At 44.2% G+C, this 22,785-nt stretch overlaps 1 protein-coding gene across 1 annotated transcript; it reads left to right on the plus strand.

The window, feature by feature from the left end:
- The first annotated feature begins 7,250 nt into the window (after nucleotides 1–7,250).
- On the plus strand, nucleotides 7,251–8,626 carry LOC139196271 (uncharacterized). Its single transcript, XM_070821954.1, has 2 exons — nucleotides 7,251–7,850; nucleotides 7,952–8,626. The coding sequence occupies exons 1-2, from the start codon at nucleotides 7,251–7,253 to the stop codon at nucleotides 8,624–8,626; spliced, it is 1,275 nt and encodes a 424-aa protein (XP_070678055.1).
- Nucleotides 8,627–22,785: the final 14,159 nt, after the last annotated feature.

The following is a 22,785-nucleotide window of genomic DNA, read 5'->3' on the forward strand; positions in this document are numbered from 1 at the left end:
TCCATTGGGAGAAAAACGAACTCGAATAAGATGCAGTTCGTTGGATGTTATCAATTAACCATATATAGGATATATATATACTTCTAAGACAATATGATTGTCAATTAGAAGATCTTCCAAAATTTTCATGACTCCATAGGATGTAGTTGGAAAGAAAGACAAGTCTTAAGCGTGTTAAGATTTGTGGTTGTGTGTTAATAAGCAATATTTGTTTGAGAACAATCTTGTGTGAAATCCTTAAATTAACCTTTGGATATCACTTCTATAAACCGACTAAGAAATGTTATTTGTTGGGTAGTTCATTGAAATCCTACAATAGGATTTGCCTAAGATAGAGCAAATGAATGAGAGATAGAACTCAAAGAACAGGTTCTTTGAGAGACAAGATGATGATCAACAAATATAACAACCTAGTTCCTATACTACTAGCTCCAAGGTAGTCGAGAAGGATTTATAAATTGTCTCAGTTGAATGGTTTTAACTTTATGACTATGTGATAGAGTTACATCTCTTAATTCGAAAGAAATAAGAATGAAAATCCTTATAACTACATTGAGTGTATATATGAGATATACTCAAGGAAATGGTATAGTACCATTTGACCCGAAATAGTGAAACCCTCATAGCTAATTGGTAGCTTAAGGTGACTACAATCAACAAGATTGGTTGACTTGGAAGAAACCATCTTTGATGTAGTCTTGGTTTCTATTAATTTGAAGATTTCTAGCTACATCTAAACGGTGATTCAATGTTACGACATAATATGGGTTTCTGAAACCATTATCAAGATAGTCTTGATAATATATGTCTAAAACTAGGAATCACAAGACGTGTAAGTTGTAGAGATCCATCCATCATGAATCTTAGCAAGCTAGTGGGAGCTATAAGTGTCTTATAAGAGAGATCAATTCGTTTGATTTCTCATAAAGATTTAAATGAATCTTTTGTTTACTAGGTGTTTGGGCCCAAAATAATAGTTTGGGCCGAGTATAGAATCATTCTCGGCCCGGAAGGCCTTGCGACAAGAATGCCGTGGATCGTTCAGTACGTGGGCCTCCAAACCTAGGTCGGCTAGGTCATAATGCAAGAAGTCGAGTCCTAGTGCAATGAGGAGTCTCGGCAGGACTAATAACCCGGAAGCGAATCTGGCTCGGTTAGGGACTAGGTTCACAATCCTAGTGAAAATAGGACTGGTCGAGTTGGTGTTGATCAGGAGGAGAAGACCTAGTCTGAGTAGGGTTTTAACTCGGATTCAAAGAGATCCAGTGCTATAAATAGGGGAGGCTGTGCATCATTCAAAGGCCCTGCAAATCAATACAAAACTGCCCTGCACAAACTCTCAACAACTTGAGATTTTTTCCTTCTTTTTTCGCTGACACATCTTTCGTTGGCATCAACAGCACTGTGGAAGCAACCGGTGATATCTTAAGTAGGCATAGATAGCTCTATCACCATAGAATCAGTCGATCTCGCAGTATCTTCCGTTGGCATCAACAACACTGCGGCGGGAACGGCTGGTTACCTATCCAAGTCTCGGTCGAGGAGGATTTCCGGGTCCTTATTGATTGAGGTCATCTCATTAGCCTTCTCGGCGAAGTGAGGTGTTACGGTATATCGAGCTCGGCGCTTTGCTCGCCGAGTTATTTTATGATTGGATATTCCCAAGTGGGATTTAGAGTTCGGCATTCGGACGGCCGAACCACGTTCACCATTAAAACTTATATTTGCTATGAGTATTTGTGCCCTTACACTTTGGTGTCAATTCGGCGTGAGTTTACTCTGACGAATAACATCACTGTGACTGAATCTGACGACGACGACTCGTGAACTTCGTAAGAATAGTAACCTTGTCTTCAGGTTCGAGAACCCAAAAGGCCGAGACGCGTTCCTTCCTCGGTCGCAATCGCAAGACGCAAGAGTTAGCCGCGCACCCAACGCAACATCAACAAATTTACTCCTCGGCCGAGCTCGGCCGACGAGTTGGCACGCCCGCATTCACCGAAGGACGTAGTTAGCTTATAGATTACTCAGCCTACGCGCCACATAGGCTTGGTAGTTTCTAGGGTCAACATTTTGGCACGCCCAGTGGGACCCAGTGCTAAACTATGAAGTTCATGCCAATTGAAACACGATCGGTAAAAAAGAAAATAGCTATGGGAAAGTCGACAGCCGATCTACCAAATCAGAACATAGGACACCATGTGCCACAAACGCAGAATCCCATCAGCGCCGTGACACCTGAGTCCACGAGTGCAACTCACCGAGAAAGGGAAGTTAATCTCGGCGATCGGGTTCGCAGTCTTGAAATTCCCGACAGGAACACTTGCGTTCTCAATGAAGGAGTGATAGAAGATTGTGATGAAGATGGTGGCGAAGGATCCGATCCACCCACAAGGTCGTTTCTTCGAAAACGGCTTGACGAGCAATCTCGGACGGTTGAACAGACATTGAGTCGAGGAATCGATAAGCTTCATGACGTGAGACGTAATTCCAGTGAGGCACAAACCAGATTACTCGAAATACTGGTTAGTAAGGTTAGCGATGGTAGAACTTTCGATCTGGCCCAGCATTTACCACCGAGGAATAATCTATTATCAAGTGCACCGGCCGAGCCAATTCCTGCTCGGCTCAGGCCACTTCAATTGGAAAGAGGAGGAGGGTCGAATAGTAGGTCAGATGGATCCGACCAGAGAGTGGAAGTAACGCCCGTCGATATGACCGAAGTTCAACGGATGATCGATTCGGCCATGAAGAAAGGGCCGAAGTTCCCTAAGTTTATACACCCGTATCCATCTTACGTAGAACAGGTCGAATACCCTAGAGGTTTCAAGATCCTGGATTTTAGCCTTTTTGTTGGAGAATCATCCTTATCCTCGTTAGAACATGTAGCTCGCTTCACCGCACAATGCGGAGACGTTAATAGTGACTTTCACAAGCTGCGACTTTTCAATTTTTCGTTGACCGGCTCAGCGTTCGCTTGGTATATTAACCTCTCACCGAACTCCGTCCAGAGTTGGGAGGAGTTGGTCGAGAAATTTCATGAGCAGTTTTATCGGTCGGGAATGGAAATGTCAGTATCCTCACTAGCAAGGATGGCTCAAGCGTCCGACGAGTCACCAATGGATTATCTTACTAGATTCAAATCAGCTAGGAATTGGTGCCGAGTGCCTCTCCCCGAAGTTGAATTTGTCAAACTTGCTCTGAATGGTCTTGACGTCGAATACAAAAAGAAATTATTGGGGGCAAACTTTCGGGATATGTACGAATTAGCCCAACATGTCGAGCAGTATGATTATTTGCTCCACGAGGAAAAGATTTCGAAAGCTCCATCTCGGGGGACGATTTACAAGAATCCTACTATCAATTATGCATCAACTGAGGATGAATGCGTTAATGTGGATGCAGCTGAGATAGTGATAGATAAGCCATACGTTTGCAAGGCACTGACTCAAGTTGACTCTAAGGAAGTCAAAACCCGCTCGGCTACTGAAGGAGCACTAAAACCGTCGAAAGTTTATACTTTTGATATTACAAAAGCCGATGCAATTTTTGATCAACTGTTATCAGCAAGGATCATCAAACTTCGGCTTGGGCACAACATTCCCAAGGCCGAAGAGCTTAAAGGAAAGATATATTGCAAATACCACAATTCAAGTAAACACACGACAAACAATTGTGTCGTGTTTCGAGACAACGTCCAAAGGTGGATTGATAATGGCAAACTGAAATTTCCAGAGAAGAAGATGAGTGTTGATACTGACCTGTTCCCCACGGCAACCGTAAATATGGTCGATGCGTGCCTACCTAAAGACAAAGGGAAAGGGAAGGCCGAAGATGTTGCGACGCAACGCTTTCGGAATCAGAATTCTCGGCCACGTTTCATGGCCGATTTTCGTTCAAACAAACCACCTACAGCTTTAACGGGACCCGCTATTGTCAAACCTATGATGGATTATACCACCGATGAAGACAGTGGGACAGCGGTTTTATGCAGTACCTGTAGAGCAAAGGTCGGCAGTGAGCCAGAGGAGAAGCCCTCTTCGCTTATAACGGAACGACCTACTGCCGCAACCCAGCAAAAGGTTGCCAACGTAGGCCAACATCAAGGGGTTTTTGATAGGCTCGATCCTAAAGTAAGGATGGAAGAGGCACCCTCAGTCAGGCGGCGCCTTGATTTTGATGCTTCATTTTATGACGAGGACTACTATAAACGTAATTCTAGCAGTTCGGAATCAGCGCGGAGACAAAAAACTTTCAAACCTCCCAAACCTAGCGATCAACGTTGGTATACATATCATTCTTCGAAAGGCGTCTACACCGCACTGTCCAAATCCCAGAAACGCCGGCACCAAAGGATAGATTGCATGGCCCGCCGACAAGCGGCCCAAGAAACTTCGGTCCCTCAATGGTGGCTGAAGGACACAATTGTTACTGATGATGAACGACCACCTCCAGCTATTATGACAGAGTTGGTTCAAGGGAAACGGCTGGTCAACCGAGATGTCGAAACCACGTTCGAAGAGGCTGATAAACGAATCAAACTTCTTCTTCGACCGAGGGAGATGAAGGCACGCCTCGAGCATTTCAAGTAAGAGGCCGAAAGCAAATTAGCCCCGCCGGCCATACAAGAACCTTTGATCAAAATTCGACGGAATTTGCACCCACTGTTCCTCGGGGAGGCTTTGGAATACATGCGAGAATTTCATAAGAAACATTCGGCCAATGATCTGTATGGTTTGCCGAAGGCATGTCAGGATACAATTGATCTAGTCCTAACTTGTCCTGATGCCGAGCGAATCATTCAGAAGACCTCAGACCCAGGATTGAAAGCAAGGTTCCAGCACATACGAGAAGCTCGTGTCCTTGGATTTGAAGTCGACCCATACACTGATATCGATGCAGCCGACCTTCCTTTCTCAATGGAGGACCTTCAGTATTTACGATATCACTTCGAAGTATTTTCGGCTGTTTCTCTCTTCGGCCTGACGACCGATGAAATAGCACGTGTTGCGTAATTGGATGCCTATCTCGACACCAGGGATGCCCAGATACACTACCAGGAGCAGGCTCGGATCTTGACCCCAAGCACACTGTCAATCTCAACCTCACTTGAGGCAATCACGCAGAACCAACAAGCTGCCGAAGCAGCACCGCAGGATCAAACCGTTGAAGAAAGAGCAGAAGAGTCTCTTTGTCCAACTCTGACAACAACGGAAGCCGTAGTCGCCGACCAGACGAGAGATGAGGCTAGCGAGGAGGATCCTAACCCGATGGGCCCATCAGTCTTGGATAACATGGAAATCAGTATGGTCCATGTGTTACCCGCTGCTTTTCAATCTAGCACAGCTCAGCCGAATTTCCTCGATGGTGATGTAGTCGCCGAGGAAGCCGGCCATGTTGATTTTGTATTTGTTGCTGAAGTTGACTCTACAAAAAAAGATGACAATATCAAAGAAGCTTTGGCAGAATTGTTTCCTCGCTCACTATCGGCCAACCTCCATCATTTAAAGCCATTGGATGTGATGACCCATATCGAGGGATATCCAGTTTCTAAAGTTTTTGTCGACTGTGGAGCTACCGTCAATATCATGCCTATGAACATCATGAAGGCCTTACGTCGCTCTAATGACGAACTTATTCCGTCAGGGATCACAATGAGTAGTTTCGTTGGCGACAAATCCCAAACCAAATGTGTACTTCCGTTAACAGTGAATATTGCCGGGCGTACTCACATGACCGCCTTTTTCGTGGTTGATTCCAAAATTGAGTATAATGCACTACTCGGTCGAGATTGGATTCACCAAACCAGTTGTATTCCTTCCTCATTGTATCAAGTGCTTGTTTTTTGGGACGGCAAATCGGTCACTGTTCACCCGGCCGATAGCCAACCTTTCGAAATTAACATGATCCAAGCACGGTATTATGATGACCACGTCGGCTACATTACTTTGCAAGGCTTCAATGATGAAGGACGGCCGACTCGGATTTCTGTTCAGAAAGCTATCGAGGTTGGCGCAGAGACTGTCCACCAGGATTCGGCAAGACTCAGATTAGCCAACTTCCTCCCCGAAGCCGATGTTTGACACCGATCGGGAAGAACGTAGGGCTGCGGTTTCATCTATTATGGAACGACTGCTGGCCCATTGGTATACTATATCTAAACAACCAAATTCGGGCGTTAACCTCGTCGAGTTCCTTGACGAAGGAAATAATGGTCCTGTCTTATCTCTTGATAAAGTTCAAGCTGCCCCGACCGAGCTCGAAGATCATCAGCCCCAAGTTAAGGACCCCTGGAAGAGATTAATGTTGGGACGACCGACGACCCACGGCCTTTGTTTATTAGTGCTTTACTTCCCCAACAGATGAAGGACGAACTTCGTGCCTTGCTTACGGAGTTCAAAGATTGTTTTGCTTGGAGCTACCATGAAATGCCCGGCTTAGATCGTACTCTTGTCAAGCATGAATTACGTATTAAGCCTGGATGTAAACCTTTCCGGCAGCCACCTCGTCGATTCTCGACCGAAGTGCAACTCGGCATCAAGGACGAACTGGTTCGACTTTTGAAAGCCGGGTTCATTCGGACAGCTCGATATGTGGAATGGTTGGCGAATATCGTTCCTGTCTTAAAGAAGAATGGTGCACTGCGCATCTGCATCGATTTCAGAAATCTGAATCTGGCAACTCTCAAAGATGAATATACAATGCCGATTTCAGATCTGTTAATCGATGCCGCGGCGAATCATGCGATCTTATCCTTTATGGATGGACATGCTGGGTACAACCAAATTTTCATTGCCGAAGCCGATGTGCACAAAACTGCTCTCCGCTAACCGGGGACACTCGGCACTTACGAATGGGTTGTTATGCCATTCGGCCTCAAAAATGCCGGCGCCACATACCAACGGGCAATGAACACCATATTTCATGATTTAATTGGAACCATCGTCGAAGTCTATATCGACGATGTTGTAATTAAATCCAAACAACGGTAGACTCATGTGGATGATCTCCGACAGGCTTTCCTTCGTATGCGCCAACACAATCTCAAAATGAATCCTGCCAAATGTGCATTCGGTGTGTCGGCCGGTAATTTTCTCGGTTTCCTGGTACATCACCGTGGGATTGAAGTGGACGAAAATAAAGCACGTGCAATCATCAGTGCTCCACCCCCGACTACGAAGAAATAGCTTCAGTTCTTACTCAACAAGGTAAATTTTCTCCGCCGATTTATAGCTAACTCGGCAGGGAAAATGAAAGCGTTTTCGACGCTTTTGAAACTTAAGGACTCGGATACATTTACGTGGACGGACGAGCATCAGGCGGCGTTTACACAAATCAAAGTCTCCCTCACAACACCACCTCTCCTTGTTCCACAACGGCGCGGTAAACCTCTCAAACTATATATCTCGGCGGCTGAAGAGTCCATCGGCTGCCTCCTTGCCCAAGAAAACGATGCCGGGCGAGAGCAGGCTATTTTTTACCTCAGTCGAAATCTTAATCAACCGGAGATCAACTATTCTGCCGTTGAGAAGCTCTGTCTTGCCGTTTTCTTCGCCGCCTCCAAGCTCCGGCATTACATGCTTCCGTCGGTCACACAAGTCATTGCCCAGACTAACGTTATCCGGTACATGCTTACCCGTCCAATCGTAAAAGGGAGAATTGGGAAGTGGACGATAGCGTTGTCCGAGTTTAGCTTGCAATACGTGCCCCAGAAAGCTGTCAAAGGCCAAGCATTGGCTGATTTCCTTGCTCACCACCCCTCATCCCCTACAGTTTTGGGGACACCGATGTCGAAATCGGCATGGTTGACACACGCGACAACTATTGGACGATGTATTTTGACGGTTCCAGTACTTCATCCTCGGCCGGCGTTGGGGTTGTCATTCAATCTCCTAATCACGATCGTTGGTATTTTTCGCTTAAGTTGGATTTTGACTGCACCAATAATTAGGCCGAATATGAAGCCCTTATCATCGGCCTTGGCCTCCTTCATGACTTGCAGGCCACCCGTGCCCTCGTCCTCGGTGATTCTGAGCTTGTGATTAACCAACTTAATGCGTCTTTCCGCTGCATGAGTTGTACCCTAGCACCCTACCACATGGTTGCCAGCTATTTGGCCGAGTCCTTCGACGGTATTACGTTCGAACATATTTCCCGGATCCATAATACCGACGCGTACGAGTTGGCTCAAATTGCCTCTGGTGCACAACTCCTAGGGGGCAAGTTAGGCCGAGAAATACCGGTGTTACGACAACTATACCTGGCCTTGGTTAACCAGCAAATCCTCCGGCGCGACGATGTAATACGCACCCGAGTCATGTCTTTACCTTCGTTGCTAGACCGACAAGACACTATAGAAGTTTGTACCGTCGAGGCAACACCAGATGATTGGAGAAAACCCATTATGCAGTACCTTGATAATCCCAATGGAAAACATAGTCGCAAGAAACGAGTTCACGCCACAAACTATGTCACGTACCAAAATGAGTTATACCGAAAAGGGGAGGATGGATTGCTGCTGCTATGCCTCGGCCCCCAAGAGGGTGCTCGAGCGATCACAGAAGTCCATGAAGGGGTTTGCAGAGCTCATCAATCCGGACGAAAAATGCGGTGGCTACTTCGATGACACAGTTATTTTTGGCCAAGAATACTAAAGGATTGTATCGAGTTTGCACGAGGATGCGTACAGTGCCAAATCCACGGGCCTATACAAAGGGTCCCGGCCGAATCGTTGCATTCGATCATTAAACCATGGCCGTTTAGAGGATGGGCCATGGACGTAATCGGAAAAATCACGCCAACCTCCAGAGCTGCCAAGCACGCATGGATAATAGTCGCAACCGATTACTTTACTAAGTGGGTCGAAGCAAAATCATATGCCGAGCTAACGTCTAAAGAAGTTTGCGACTTCGTGGAGGAACACATTGTGACCATATTTAGCGTACCAGAAACGATCATAACTGATAATGGAACAATCTTCACAGCCGAAAGGTTTAAAGAGTATAAGGCAAATTTAAAAATTCGGCTCGAACAGTCTACACCGTATTATCCACAAGCGAATGGGCAGGCCGAGGCAAGTAATAAAGTGTTGATCGGCATCCTCGAAAAAATAATAAAAGAAAGACCCGGCATGTGGCATTTGAAGTTGAACGAGGCATTATGGGCATATCGAACATCGCCCTGATCAGCGACTGCGACAACCCCGTACGCATTAACCTACGGACACGATGCAATGTTACCAGTCGAGTTAAGCATAAATTCGTTGCGATTAATTGAACAAAGTAGTTTGTTTAGCGCCGAATATAATTAGTCCATGAGACAGGAATTAGAAGATTTGGAAGAAGCGCGACTTGACACTTATAATTTACTGGTGGCACAAAAACGGATTGCCGAGCGAGCCTATAATCAGAAGGTGCGTTAGAAAACATTCGGCGAGGGTGAATTGGTTTGGCAGACGGTGTTACCCGTAGGACTAAAAAACCCTAGGTTCGGCAAGTGGTCGCCAAACTGGGAAGGGCTGTTCGTTGTACATAAAGTATACGGAAAAGGGGCGTATCATCTTAAAGACCGGGCTGGTGTAGTTCACAGATTACCAATCAATGGGAAGTTTTTGAAGAAATACTATCCGATCACATGAGAAATGCGGGAATAGAAAACCAGTTCATTAAGATTGGTAAGCATGTACAAAATGAGTAAGTCGATCGGTTTACATTCAAATACATTGAAGGTGAAGAAGGTAGAAGAGTGCCAAGCAGGGCCTTCAGCTCCAACCACCGCACCTCGCCCATGATGACCTTGGCCTGCCAGTTCTTTTTGTCCAGCTTCAACTACTCGACCAGTTTTGTGTTCGCCGCATACTCGGTCAAACAAACCTTGCCGCCCGACTCGAAGTCCTTGGCAAGCTCGGAGGCAATGGCCGACCGGCGTTTCGCCAACTCGACCATTTGACGGTCGAGGTCGGCCAAGGCTTCTCCTTTAGCCTTTAAGGCATCAATCTTTGGACGGAGAGTATCTTGAACGGCCATGGCAGCCTGCAGGTCTTGTTCGGCCTTTAGAGCGCTCTCGAAAATACTGAAGGTTTCTCGAACCCGCTCTAAGGCGGTTGACGCCCGAACGACAGCCTTGCCGCTCAGCTGACCGTCGGCTCCAAGGTCGCTTAGACACGCACCCAGCAAATCAAGACCCTTGCGCTCAAGGACTCGCGATGCCGAAAGCGACAAGACCTCTTGCAGCCGAGTCAGAGCAGTTGAATCAGCAATGTCAGTTGTGGCGGCCGAGGGACCAGCCCCTCCAGTGGTGCTGGACAAAAGAGCTTTGAATTCGACCTTCCACAAAGCTTGCACACACAAATCAGGTTAAGCTCAAAAGAGGTCATGAAAAATATAGCAAAAAGGTTTTCGTTTCTTTTAACCTGCCAAGAGGAAACCTCGGCCATGTCTTTAGGATCGTTGCTCGAACCTAAAGAACTCAATGGCCAAGCCTAGTGTCTTAGATTGCTTCTCAGTTCACGCGGCCGATGGAGGTTATCTACGTTCGATGGCCACTGAGGCGGCCATGAAATATAGATAACACCCTTCGGCACATAGAAGTTTCGATGAAAAGAGTACGCAGGCACCTGACAGTATTTTTCTGGTTTAGAGTTTTATGGCAGGAAAATAATCAAGGAAAGGCGATAGAAGGCACTTACGAATGCCGAAATAGCTTCCTGCGGAGGAATGTTGAGGTCCTGGTCTTGAGGGTGAATGGGCGTTTCCGCCGTTGCCTCCGGTTCCTCTGCCGGTCGTTTGCCACGGTCAGCCGTGGAAGGGCCGACTGGGACAGCCGCTTCGGACGTAGAATAGACATCCTGGTCCTGTGGAGAAGCGGGCGTTTCGGTCGCCGCTACTGGTTCCTTGGTCGGTTGTTTGCCACGGTCGGCCGTGGAAGGGCCGACTGAAACAGCCATCTCAGACCTAGGAAGAGGTTGACGGCGGGGATGAGGGCGACTCACCACTGGAACTTCGTCGCTCCCCTCGCTCTCTTCCAGAACGACGATCGAAGGTTTTGGATGTGCGGGAGAAGTCTTCTCGGTCGCAGGGACTGCCTTTTCTAGGACAGGCGTAGCCCTGACCGATGGAGCTACGACTGGAGCACCGACCTCAGAAACAGGCAGTGCTTGGACTGTTTTGAGGTCGAAGTTAGCTGTTTCTCGACCAAGGCTTGGCCGATGGTGAGAGAAGGGGAAACACTGGGAGTCGTCGCCGCCATAGTTTGACTGGAGATGACGTGGATCTCTCGTGCTTCTTTCTTTGCCAGCTTTTTGACCCGCTTGGCAGGCCGAGAGGGTTCGATGGTCGGCTCGGCCTCTTGAAGAGGCCGTTTGCTTGGCAAGACATGCACAGCGGTTTTAGCCCTCTTCGAGGCAACCGATTTTTTCTCAGCCGCAGCTGCGGCGACCATTTCCACTTTTTTCAAGGACCGGCTACCTGAGGAAGCAAAACCAAGTCAACAAAGCAGATCAGTAGTTCAAAATTGAAAGAAAAAGGTAGAAATAAACCATTACCTTGGGTTTGAGGGGCAGAAGCCTTCTTAGGACGACCACCGAAGAGTGTGGCAAGAACGTTGTCGATCAGAACACCAAAGAACTGTTGGGTATATTCTTCCCACCAAGCACCGAAGGTATCGGTGCAAAGAGTTTCTGGAGTGGTCGGTCGAAGGTGGAATTTCTGGCACCGCTCCTGGAACTCCCTTTTTACGTCACTGCATTCCTTCTCAGAAGAACCAGTTTCACGTCCACGGCTCAGGACGGACCGAGAGGAGAGAAGGGGGACCGGGCAACCTTGGAGGTAGCCAACCTGCCGAGCGAGGAAGTTGGGATGATACACTTCCCAACTCACTCGGCGGCCCTCACAGCCAAGAGGAAGGTCGCGGGCAAGCACGAAGGTCGGCCTCTTCGTCCGTGCCCCATGCTGATGTAGGAAGTCTGATCGACGAAGGGTATTCTCGACGATGACAGATCAAGAATTCGTCATCAGAAAGGTCGTCGAGAGTGAAAAAATATCTGAACACTTCTTCAGCTTGGTGGGGGGGGATTGGCCGAAGAGCCAGTTGGGGGCCGAGCGCTTCCTTGGGCGAGAAATTGACCATCGTTGGTCGAAGAGGGGAAAAATAGACCTGCAGCCAGTGTTGGAAGACCCAGAGGGGCCCATTCTGCTACGGATCGACCTTGTCTAGAGTAACTTCGGCCAAGTAGCGTAGGAGGTGTGCGAGAATGGCCGGGCTGAGTGCCAAAGTGTGACCGCTAGCTCAAGCTTCGGCCACTGGCATATTCTCGCCCAAACACTTATTAGATTTGGTACAACAAATAAATTTGTTGTACCAATAGAAGAGGAAAACCTCGTGCTCCCCTTCTCCAGAGCCTCCTCTCCTCGGCCGGTAAAATGGAGATGGAGGGTGTTGTAGTTGAAGAAGTTCTTGTGAAGCTTGTGGACCTTTTCCTTCGAGGGTGTTTGGCCATCACCGCTCAGCGTCTCAAGGGCTCGCTTGTCGAAGAGCACCTTCAAATTGAGGTTCGACGGGTACCCAGGGAGGGCAGCGTCGACTGGGATTCCAGTTGGGGAAGTCCCCAAGATGGCAGTGAGGTCGAGGATGGTGGGGCCAATGGGGCTGAGAGGGAGAACCATGGTGTTAGTAGCCGAACACCAGAAACATAAGGCCTCTAGGAGAAGCTCTTTGTCCAAGATGATATCCATGGACGAGAGGCGAATGGCATCATAAATGCCTAGGGCTTTCCATTGCTCGCCGAAAAGCCTTTCCATTCGTACAACCCAGGCTGTAGTGGTCGAGGGCTAAGAGCCCTGAGGCCTCGCCACCTCCCACTTCGACCATTCAAATCCTTGCAGCAAGGATGACAGGCAGTGCTTCTGGAGGAGCCCGGTGATGGTTGGTGGCACCGCCGCCTTAAAGAGAGGACCCAAGATTTGGTGAGGGGTACTTATGTCACTCTCAAATCGGATGGTCTTGATTGAACTCCGATCGATGATTTTCTGGCATTGGTCACACTCCTTAGAAAGCTTGGAGATAAAGGAGGCCATGGGGAATGGTTTGACAAGAAAAGAATTTTCTGGGTTTAAAGATTGAGGAACAAAGACTTGGGGAAAAAGAACTGCACTGGAGAACAAGGGCAAGAAATTTCAGAGAGATTTTGAAAGCGTGAAGTATGAATGAGGGATTTCAGTATTTATAGGATTTTGGAAGGAAGGGCAATCGTTCGAAATTCAAAATAAAGGGCAAAATCGACCAAAGGAATCACTGATCATGATGAACATTCAGGAAATGCAATTGAGAAGACCGAGAGTCTCAGGTTTTGGGGGCGCACGATTGCGTGTGATGGCGAGATTAATGGCGGAAGACGTTTCGACGTCTGCACGATGACAAACGGCTCGCGGATTGAGGTAGAGTGGCTATGTTCAACCATAAGGTCATGATGGCATGACGGTTCAGGTAGCCGCACGCCTTAGACGTCATTATTAGGGATTGGCCGTGTTAGAAGACGCCACGTGGCGAGTTGGTTAGCAGGTTCAAGATCGTGTAATCGTGCTCAATAAATGCGCCTTGGAAATAGAGCACTGGGGTTCTGAGGATTACATTTGCTTATTCAAGGCCGAAACTCGGCCAACGAATTTAGGCCGAGGACCTTAGAAGCGAGGGGGCAATGTTTGGGCCCAAAATAATAGTTTGGGCCGAGTATAGAATCATTCTCGGCCCGGAAGGCCTTGCGACAAGAATGTCGTGGATTGTTCAGTACGTGGGCCTCTAAACCTAGGTCGGCTAGGTCATAACGCAAGAAGTCGAGTCCTAGTGCAATGAGGAGTCTCGACAGGACTAATAACCCAGAAGCGAATCCGGCTCGGTTAGGGACTAGGTTCACAATCCTAGTGAAAATAGGACTGGTCGAGTTGGTGTTGATCAAGAGGAGAAGACCTAGTCCGAGTAGGGTTTTAACTCGGATTCAAAGAGATCCAGTGCTATAAATAGGGGAGGATGTGCATCATTCAAAGCCCCTACAAATCAATACAAAACTGCCCTGCGCAAACTTTCAACAACTTGAGATTTTTTCCTTCTTTTTTCGCTGACACATCTTCCGTTGGCATCAACAGCACTGTGGAAGCAACCGGTGATATCTTAAGTCGGCATAGATAGCTCTGTCACCGTAGAATCAGTCGATCTTGCAGTATCTTCCGTTGGCATCAACAGCACTGCAGCGAGAACGGCTGGTTACCTATCCAAGTCTCGGTCGAGGAGGATTTTCGGGTCCTTATTGATTGAGGTCATCTCATTAGCCTTCTCGGCGAAGTGAGGTGTTACGGTATATCAAGCTCGGCGCTTTGCTCGCCGAGTTATTTTATGATTGGATATTCCCAAGTGGGATTTAGAGTTCGGCATTCGGACGGCCGAACCACGTTCACCATTAAAACTTATATTTGCTTTGAGTATTTGTGCCCTTACACTTTGGTGTCAATTCGGCGTGAGTTTACTCTGACGAATAACATCACTGTGACTGAATCTGACGACGACGACTCGTGAACTTTGTAAGAATAGTAACCTTGTCTTCAGGTTCGAGAACCCAAAAGGCCGAGACGCGCTCCTTCCTCGGTCGCAATCGCAAGACGCAGGAGTCAGCCGCGCACCCAACGCAACATCAACAAATTTACTCCTCGACCGAGCTCGGCCGACGAGTTGGCACGCCCGCATTCACCGAAGGACGTAGTTAGCTTATAGATTACTCGGCCTGCGCGCCACGTAGGCTTGGTAGTTTCTAGGGTCAACACTAGGTCTACAAAAGATTAGTGGGAGTTAATCATATTCCTGAATTTGAACATATATATGATATATTAATTTTAGGAATTCTTCTTTGTTAAAGTTATGATTTTAAACATTCTATAATGATAGAATGTATATGGGAGACATAGTCTATATACATGGGATGAAAATCTATAATGACAGATTTCAAGATATAATTGAATTATATCAAGCCCTAATGATAGACAAAAGATGCTAAGAAGTTTCTCATATGATGATAACTTCAATCAAAAGGACAACTCTAGTGAGACTAGGAAGTTGCTCTTCTCAAAGTGAATGTACCCTTTGACTCCCAAAGAAACATAATGCGTAAATAGAATCCTTTATGCATATGCATAAAGGTGATTTAAGTATTTCATATTATATGAAAAACATTGATATGTGTTGTACCTACAACGGTACAAGAGGATATCAGTGCAAGCCCAAGATCAGAACCATGGCAACTGTCAAGTGAGTCCTTAAGTATTTAAGAAATACTAAAGGATAGATTCCTCAAGAATGAGGAAGAATTAGAGTAATGCAATGGAAGCATAAATGTATTAGATTATGAATCTAATATCATATCCATCATTGGATGTCTCTTCATTTTGAATAAAGAGATAATTGGATATCTCTTTATTATCACTAAAAGAGATATTAGGATGTAAACGTTATAAGTAATAACTTAGCGTGTTCCATCATACATGCAAAATATATCGCCATTTAGAAGCTTACAACAATGTTGTTTTGATGGGAAAGTTTATAAACTCTCCATTCGGTTCCAACCAGAAAGTGTCTCTAGTGTACCGACACTACGATACTAATGAGGCGATAGCTCAAGCCAGGGAATCAAGGTCTCATCAAGATCTGAACTCAAATGAGAGACTGAATAACATGATTGAGAATCATGCATAATGGTGACGTCGTTATTCTCAAGGTTGCTTCTATGGATAACATATAGATATCCATTCTCTAGGCCTACTACTCAGCCATTTATGAAATGAATTTAGAAAAGGTATCATCACTGATGACCAAGCTGATTGGCTCTAGTGCAAGTGGGAGATTGTTGGAAATGTGCCCTGATGCGAAAATTATCTTCACACATAAATTTAACCCTCTTTTGACAATTGCAGTACAAGTATAAGTAGGGATCATTCTGGACCGGGGATTAGGAGGGCTTGCTAATAACCTCTAAACTGACTCAAAAACATAAAACTAAACTTAAAAACACTTAACAAGACTCACAAGACTCAAAGCAAACTTAAAATACTCAAAACAGCTTAAAACAACCAAATAAACTTAAACTAGACACTAGGAATGACTTTGGACGAAGATTGACTTTTACTTGAATCAAAACACTTAAAAACACAAACTAAAATAGATTTGAAACACTTTGAAATAAGAAACTAAAAGGGGGGTTTTGATTTGGATGAAGTTGAAACAAACAAACAAGTATGAAAAACTAGACAAATTGTAAAACAAATTTGAGAAATAAGATGATGGATGGGATAGCTAGAGGCTTTTTCTCCACACATGACATGTATGCAAATAATTCGATTTCCAGTTACTACGTCATTGAATTATGAACGACAATGCTCCAAATTAACCGTGACATCACTAGTTAAATCTCATATTTTCCATGTTTTATTGGATTCGATGACATCATTCGACAACCCAAAACATTCTTCAAAAGTTCCCTACATGACATCATAATAGAGATACAATCAAAGATCATTACGTTTAATGAAAATCATAAGCATTGACAAAGCACTTGCAACTATGACATCATGTCGCTTATGCTAGGAATTGAACTTAACGCGATCGTTTATAAGCGACCTCCACTACTTATGAATATAAGTTTGTAACGATTATGTGAAACTTCCTTATATTCTAGCATCGGATTTATGCATGCCAATTAAGTGTCGACCCTTAATCAACAAATACAAATAAGTTATCAATCAAATAGTTAAGCCAATTGCATTCACGATTTAAGAGTTCATAACTGGAATTTATCAAATTATATTGCACACATAATCATGGCTTTGAAATCACCCCTAGCTAAGAGGGGTTTAGCCACTCATATTTACAACAAAATGAAAGGAAATGAATTTAAACATTAGAAACAAAAGAAAGAAAACACCTAAACGCTCCAACGATCCAAGTTGGACAGCAAGCACATCTAAGCACTTTCCTTCCTTTCCTTTGCTACAGCACAAGGTGTTGGTGAGTGTTTGAAGGTTTGTTTGTATGGAGGAATGGATGTGAAGATGAATGGATGTGTTTGGATGAAGTGGTATTGAAATGGGGATGAATGATCGAGCCCAAACTGAACTAAATTTATGTTACACACACTTCCTTTTATAGAGGAAGTGCATGGCAATGGAGGGGAACATGGAGTGGTGTAGCAATTAAGTGCAATGATGCATGAAATCTGAAATGATGGAGGGAACAAGGAATGGTGTAGCAATTGAGTGCAATGATTCAATGTAATGATGCATGAATTTGAAATGATGGAGGGAACAAGGAATGGTGTAGCAATTGAGTGCAATGATTCAATGTAATAATGCATGAAATCTGAAATAAAGAAGGGGACAAGGGTGATGATGCACGGCATGGGTGGAAATTGGAGTGATTTATGGCAGAAAATAGGAAAGGGATGGCTCCCTTGCACGGCAAGGAAGAGAAATGGTGAAGGATGATGTGGCTTGGACTTTTAAGGCAGGTTTAGGACTTGTAGAATATGTAATGAAAGGTAAAGACAAGATAAGATAAGGCAAAGACAAGATAAGGCAAGTTTGACTAGTCTTTCCTCTTTCTTGATGGTTTCCTTGTCTTCCTTGGTCCTCTATTTATTTTCTTCCTCTCCTTGGAACATTCCTAGCTTCTTTAGATCTTTAATTTCATCCAACCACTTTGCTCCATGCATGTGCTATCCATTCCAAGCCCAAAACTACTCCAAAATGCATCAAAATGCACCTTATTGCATACTTTGTCCTTAGAACCTGAAATTGCACGAAAATGACTTTAAACACTAAAACAACTAAGGAATAACAACATAAATGCATGAGAACAAGCTAACTCAGTCGCATAAATATGCTCCTATCATGCCCTAAAACCTATCATATGATGATACTTTAAGGACATTTCACATGTTAAACTAATCTAGTTTAATATAAAGGGCAAAGATTATTGTTTGAAGCTGTCTCATATAAATGTTATATGCTTAAACAATAAGTCCAACGAATATGTAATTGGGAGAATGTGATTGAAAGAAGTTAGATTCATGAGACCATTCTCTTTCGTATACATATCCTAAACATTCCTGATCACAAGATTGCCAATTGGGCATTGACAGTCCGTTAAGATCAGTACGTGTTATGACACACCCCGACCTGGAATGTCCACTAGGATTCCAAATCGAGCTGTGCTGGCCAACACCTGGAAGATGATGAAGCCATAAAGTGTAGTGATGTAGAAAATGTGAATAAATTAAAACCTAAAAGTGCCTAAGTACATGAGTGCGCGGTGAGCGGGTATGGACCCATTTCACACTCGATGTCAGAGCATAAGTAAAGTACAGTAAGGTAAGATAAGGATTATACCATCATAGGAAGCCACCTGTACTGGGATATGCCAAGAATCCTTGTCGATAAAGAAACTTTGCTACTAGAACCTGGAGGGGCGCAAAACAAGAAAACGTGAATGGGCAAAAACAAAGCTTTTCAAAAATCCATTTCTCTTTCCAAAAATTATAACCCTTCACCGTAAAACCCGTATAATTTCCCAGAAAATAATACTACGTATATACGTAAAAACAATGCACAAAGGTTGTAAAAACCAAGTATGCCATGTCATAGCATTTCAACAAGGATATATGTAAGCCAGGTGAAATAAATCAATGTAAAATAATATGCCAGCCGGAGTCACCTAACGTGACCTGTACGGCTGAACCTATAGCTCATTAACCAATTCCTACACACGAGTCAGAACCACCTAATGTGGTCTGTACGACAGGACCATGTGTAACAAGTACTCTCAAGTGCTATGATCACGTGAAGACTGCGAATAATCACAGGTCACCTACGAGTAGAAACAACCTATAGTGGTCTATACGACAGGATTGTGCACCAAACTTGGATCCAAGGTGAGCGTGCGATGCGGGAGGTGAACATCACATAAAGGACTGTGCCCTGGCCACGGGCGGGAGCACTAACACTGAGGTGCAGGTTTATGTGCTCCAAGTGCCTCTATGTATAACCATCATAATGAAACTCACAATTATCAATACATATACTCATCGGGAAATTACATGAGCACCGCAATGTCAAACAATAACATACACAACTACTAAAAGCATATACCAAAATATAAAGCAATCCTTATCCATTCTACTGCACTTACTTATGCTCTAACGTCACGTGTGAAGTGGGTGCATACCCGTTTACTAGCATACTCTGGTATTTAGGCACTTTTAGGTTTAAATTACTCACATTTTCCTTATAACTACACTTTATGGCTTCGTCACCTTCCAGGTGTCAGCCAACACAGCTTGATTCGGAGTCCTAGTGGATATTCCAGATCGGTGCGTGTAATACCACACTGACACACCCCAACCCGGAATGTCCATCAGGACTCCGAATCGAGTTGTGATGGCCGAAACCTAGAAGGTGACGAAGCCATAAAATATAGTGATGTGGAAAATGTGAATAAATTTAAACCTAAAAGTGCCTAAGTACATGAGTGTGCGGTGAGCGAGTATGGACCCATTTCACACACGATGTCAGACATAAGTAAAGTACAGTAAGGTAAGATAAGGATTATACCATCATAGGAAGCCACCTTAACTGGGATATGCCAAGAATCCTCGTCGATACAGAAACTTTGCTACTAGAACCTGGAGGGCCGCAAAACAAGAAAACGTGAGTGGGCAAAAACAAAGCTTTTCAAAAATCCATTTCTCTTTCCAAATATAATAACACCTCTCTGTAAAACCCGTATAATTTCCTAGAAAATAATACTACGTATATACGTAAAAACAATGCACAAAGGCAGTAAAACCCATATAATTTCCTACAAAATAATACTACGTATATACGTAAAAACAATGCACAAAGGCAATAAAAACCAAGTATGCCATGTCATAGCATTTCAACAAGGAAATATGTAAGCCAGGAGAAATAAATCAATGTAAAATAATATGCCAGCCAGAGTCACCTAACGTGACCAGTATGGCTGAACCTATAGCTCATTAACCAATTCCTGCACATGAGTCGGAACCACCTAATGTGGTCTGTACGACAGGACTAGGTGTAATAAGTACGCTCAAGTGCTACGATCACGTGAAGACTGTGCGAATAATCGCGGGTCATCTACGAGTCGAAACCACCTATAGTGGTCTGTACAACAAGACTGTGCACCAAACTTGGATCCAAGGTAAGCGTGCGGTGCGAGAGGTGAACATCACGTGAAGGATTGTGCCCTGGCCACAGGCGGGAGCACTAACATCGAGGTGCAGATTTATGAGCTCTAAGTGCCTCTATGTATAACCATCATAATGCAACTCACAATCATCAATATATATATTCACCTGGAACTTACCTGAGCATCCGTAGCATTAAAAAATAACACACACAACTACTAAAAGCATATACCCAAAATATAAAGCATTTGACATGGCATATAAAACACAAAATCATTTAAATCAATTTTTCTGGGAAAAACGTAAAGCGTATATACATATTAAAAACCAAAACCCACTCACCTGGAGTTTGCGCTACAACTTCCTAGTACAAACATCGAGGGGTCACGAACGATCGGCGCCTTAAACAATTATCAAACTATATCTCAGAATTCTTGTCAATAAAACACTTAACTTACATATCCTATTCGGGAAGATCCATACGTCGGATTCCTAATCCGTAAGTTTCTAAAATCCTCAAATATTATGTACTACATACATACCTTCGAAGTAGAATACACTATGAATGCGTAGGTAAAATTTTTCTATGCTCAGTTTTGATTTCAGTACAACTATTTCTACTGTACTTTACTTATGCTCTAACGATAAGTGTGAAGTGGGTGCATACCTGCTCACCAGCCCACTCTGGTATTTAGGCATTTTAGGTTTAAATTACTCATATTTTCCCTATAAGTTCACTTTATGGCTTCGTCACCTTCTAAGTGTCGGCTAGCACAACTCGATCTGGAGTCCTAGTGGACATTTCAGGTCAAGCTATGTCAGTTGCTTTGTTTTTGCCCACTCACGTTTTCTTATTTTGCGCCCCTCCAGGTTCTAGTCGCAAAGTTTCTGTATCGACAAAGATTCTTGGCATATCCCAGTACATGTGGCTTTTTATGATGGTATAATCCTTATCTTACCCTACTGTACTTTACTTATGCTTTTAGGTTTAAATTTATTCACATTTTCAACAGCATTACACTTTATGGCTTCCTCACCTTTGAGGTGTCGGCCAGCACAGCTCGATTCGAAGTCCTAGTGGACATTCCGGGTCAGGGTGTATCATGTTATGTCTTCTCTTAGGGAGAGTGACTAGTCTCGAGTCATTGGTGTGACTGACACCATGACAGGCATGTAGGTGCTCAATAGAGAATGAGTCCACTAAACACGATCAACAAGGAGTTCTCATACTCATGTCACATGAGAACTTATGGTTGGGATAATGCAAAGTAGTCCTTGGACCTGAGGCATCATAGTTGTCTTGTGGTTAGGTCCTTGATCTTGGACTATGTCAAAGTCACTCCATCAGAGGGTTTCCATGACATAGTTAGGGTTAAGCCACTTAGCCATGGAGGCAAATGAATGCGCAACAAAGGATCTCTAACCTTCTAACCGTTTGAGGGAGAATACTCTATGATATGATTAAGAATCTTTGGCCAGAGTATGAATGAGATTTAGGAAGTCGTTCCAAATCACATTCAAGGTAATCATATAAGTAAGAGAATCACATTGGATAGTTGACATGAATAAACTATCAAACCAAACAATGTGGTCAAGAGTATTGTAGAGAAAGACCATATTCCATTGTAATCCTAAACTGAATAGGTTCTCCACCTCTTCTGATTAGCTTGGGTAGCCATGACATACTGCTAGGTGTCACTCATCATTTGTGGAAGCCCTAAAGGTGAGTAAACATTAAAGAGAGAATTGAAAGTATGTTTCAATTCATAATCAATCGTTAAGAGTAACAATTGCCCACTGCCTTTCTAAAAGGAACCTAATGGATCGTACACCGAGTAAGGTAGAGATTGAAGAAACAATAGAGATGAGTAAGGATAATTAAATGGTTTAATTATTTATGGCTATGATTAATTAATATGTTAATTAATAAAACGAATATGTTCGCTATAGACCTCAGGTTAGTTTTGGGCTGCAAGGCCCAATGAAATTTGAATGCCAAGCCCATTAACTCAAGTTGTATGACAACTTGAAACCATAAAGGGCTTGAAAGCCCAATGAACCCTTAATGGCCGGCCATATAGAGAGGGGTAGTGAACTTGGCTTAACTGCAAGTTTGCCACTCCATTGTGAGGTGGGATAAAGGCAATTTTATAGCCATTTCATCCTTAGGGTTTCTTTTGGAGAAAAGATGAGAACACAAGCTCCCTTTTCTCTCTAAGAGACCAGCCACCCTAGGAAGGTTTTACTAGCATCTAAATCTTCCTAGGTCACTCATCTCCTCATCAATGCTCTCCTTGGTGTGGAGACTTAGAGGTTCCCTTTCTTCGGAACTTGGAGAATCCATTCCACCATCCTCCTCCAAGAAATCCATGGAGCAAAGAAGTAAGGAATGAAGCCCCTATCTCTTAGGTGATTAGCCTTTGCTTATGCAAAAAGGAATCAACAAAGTTATACTATTTCTCAACTCACTTTGTTCTTGAGTTGAGTCTTGGTTCACCCAACTACTAGGCTTTGAATTTCATGGGTTAAGTTTTGTTTTTGAGTGC

The sequence above is a fragment of the Malus domestica genome, chromosome 01, assembly GCF_042453785.1.
Source record: "Malus domestica chromosome 01, GDT2T_hap1".
In the NCBI taxonomy this organism is placed as follows: domain Eukaryota; kingdom Viridiplantae; phylum Streptophyta; class Magnoliopsida; order Rosales; family Rosaceae; genus Malus; species Malus domestica.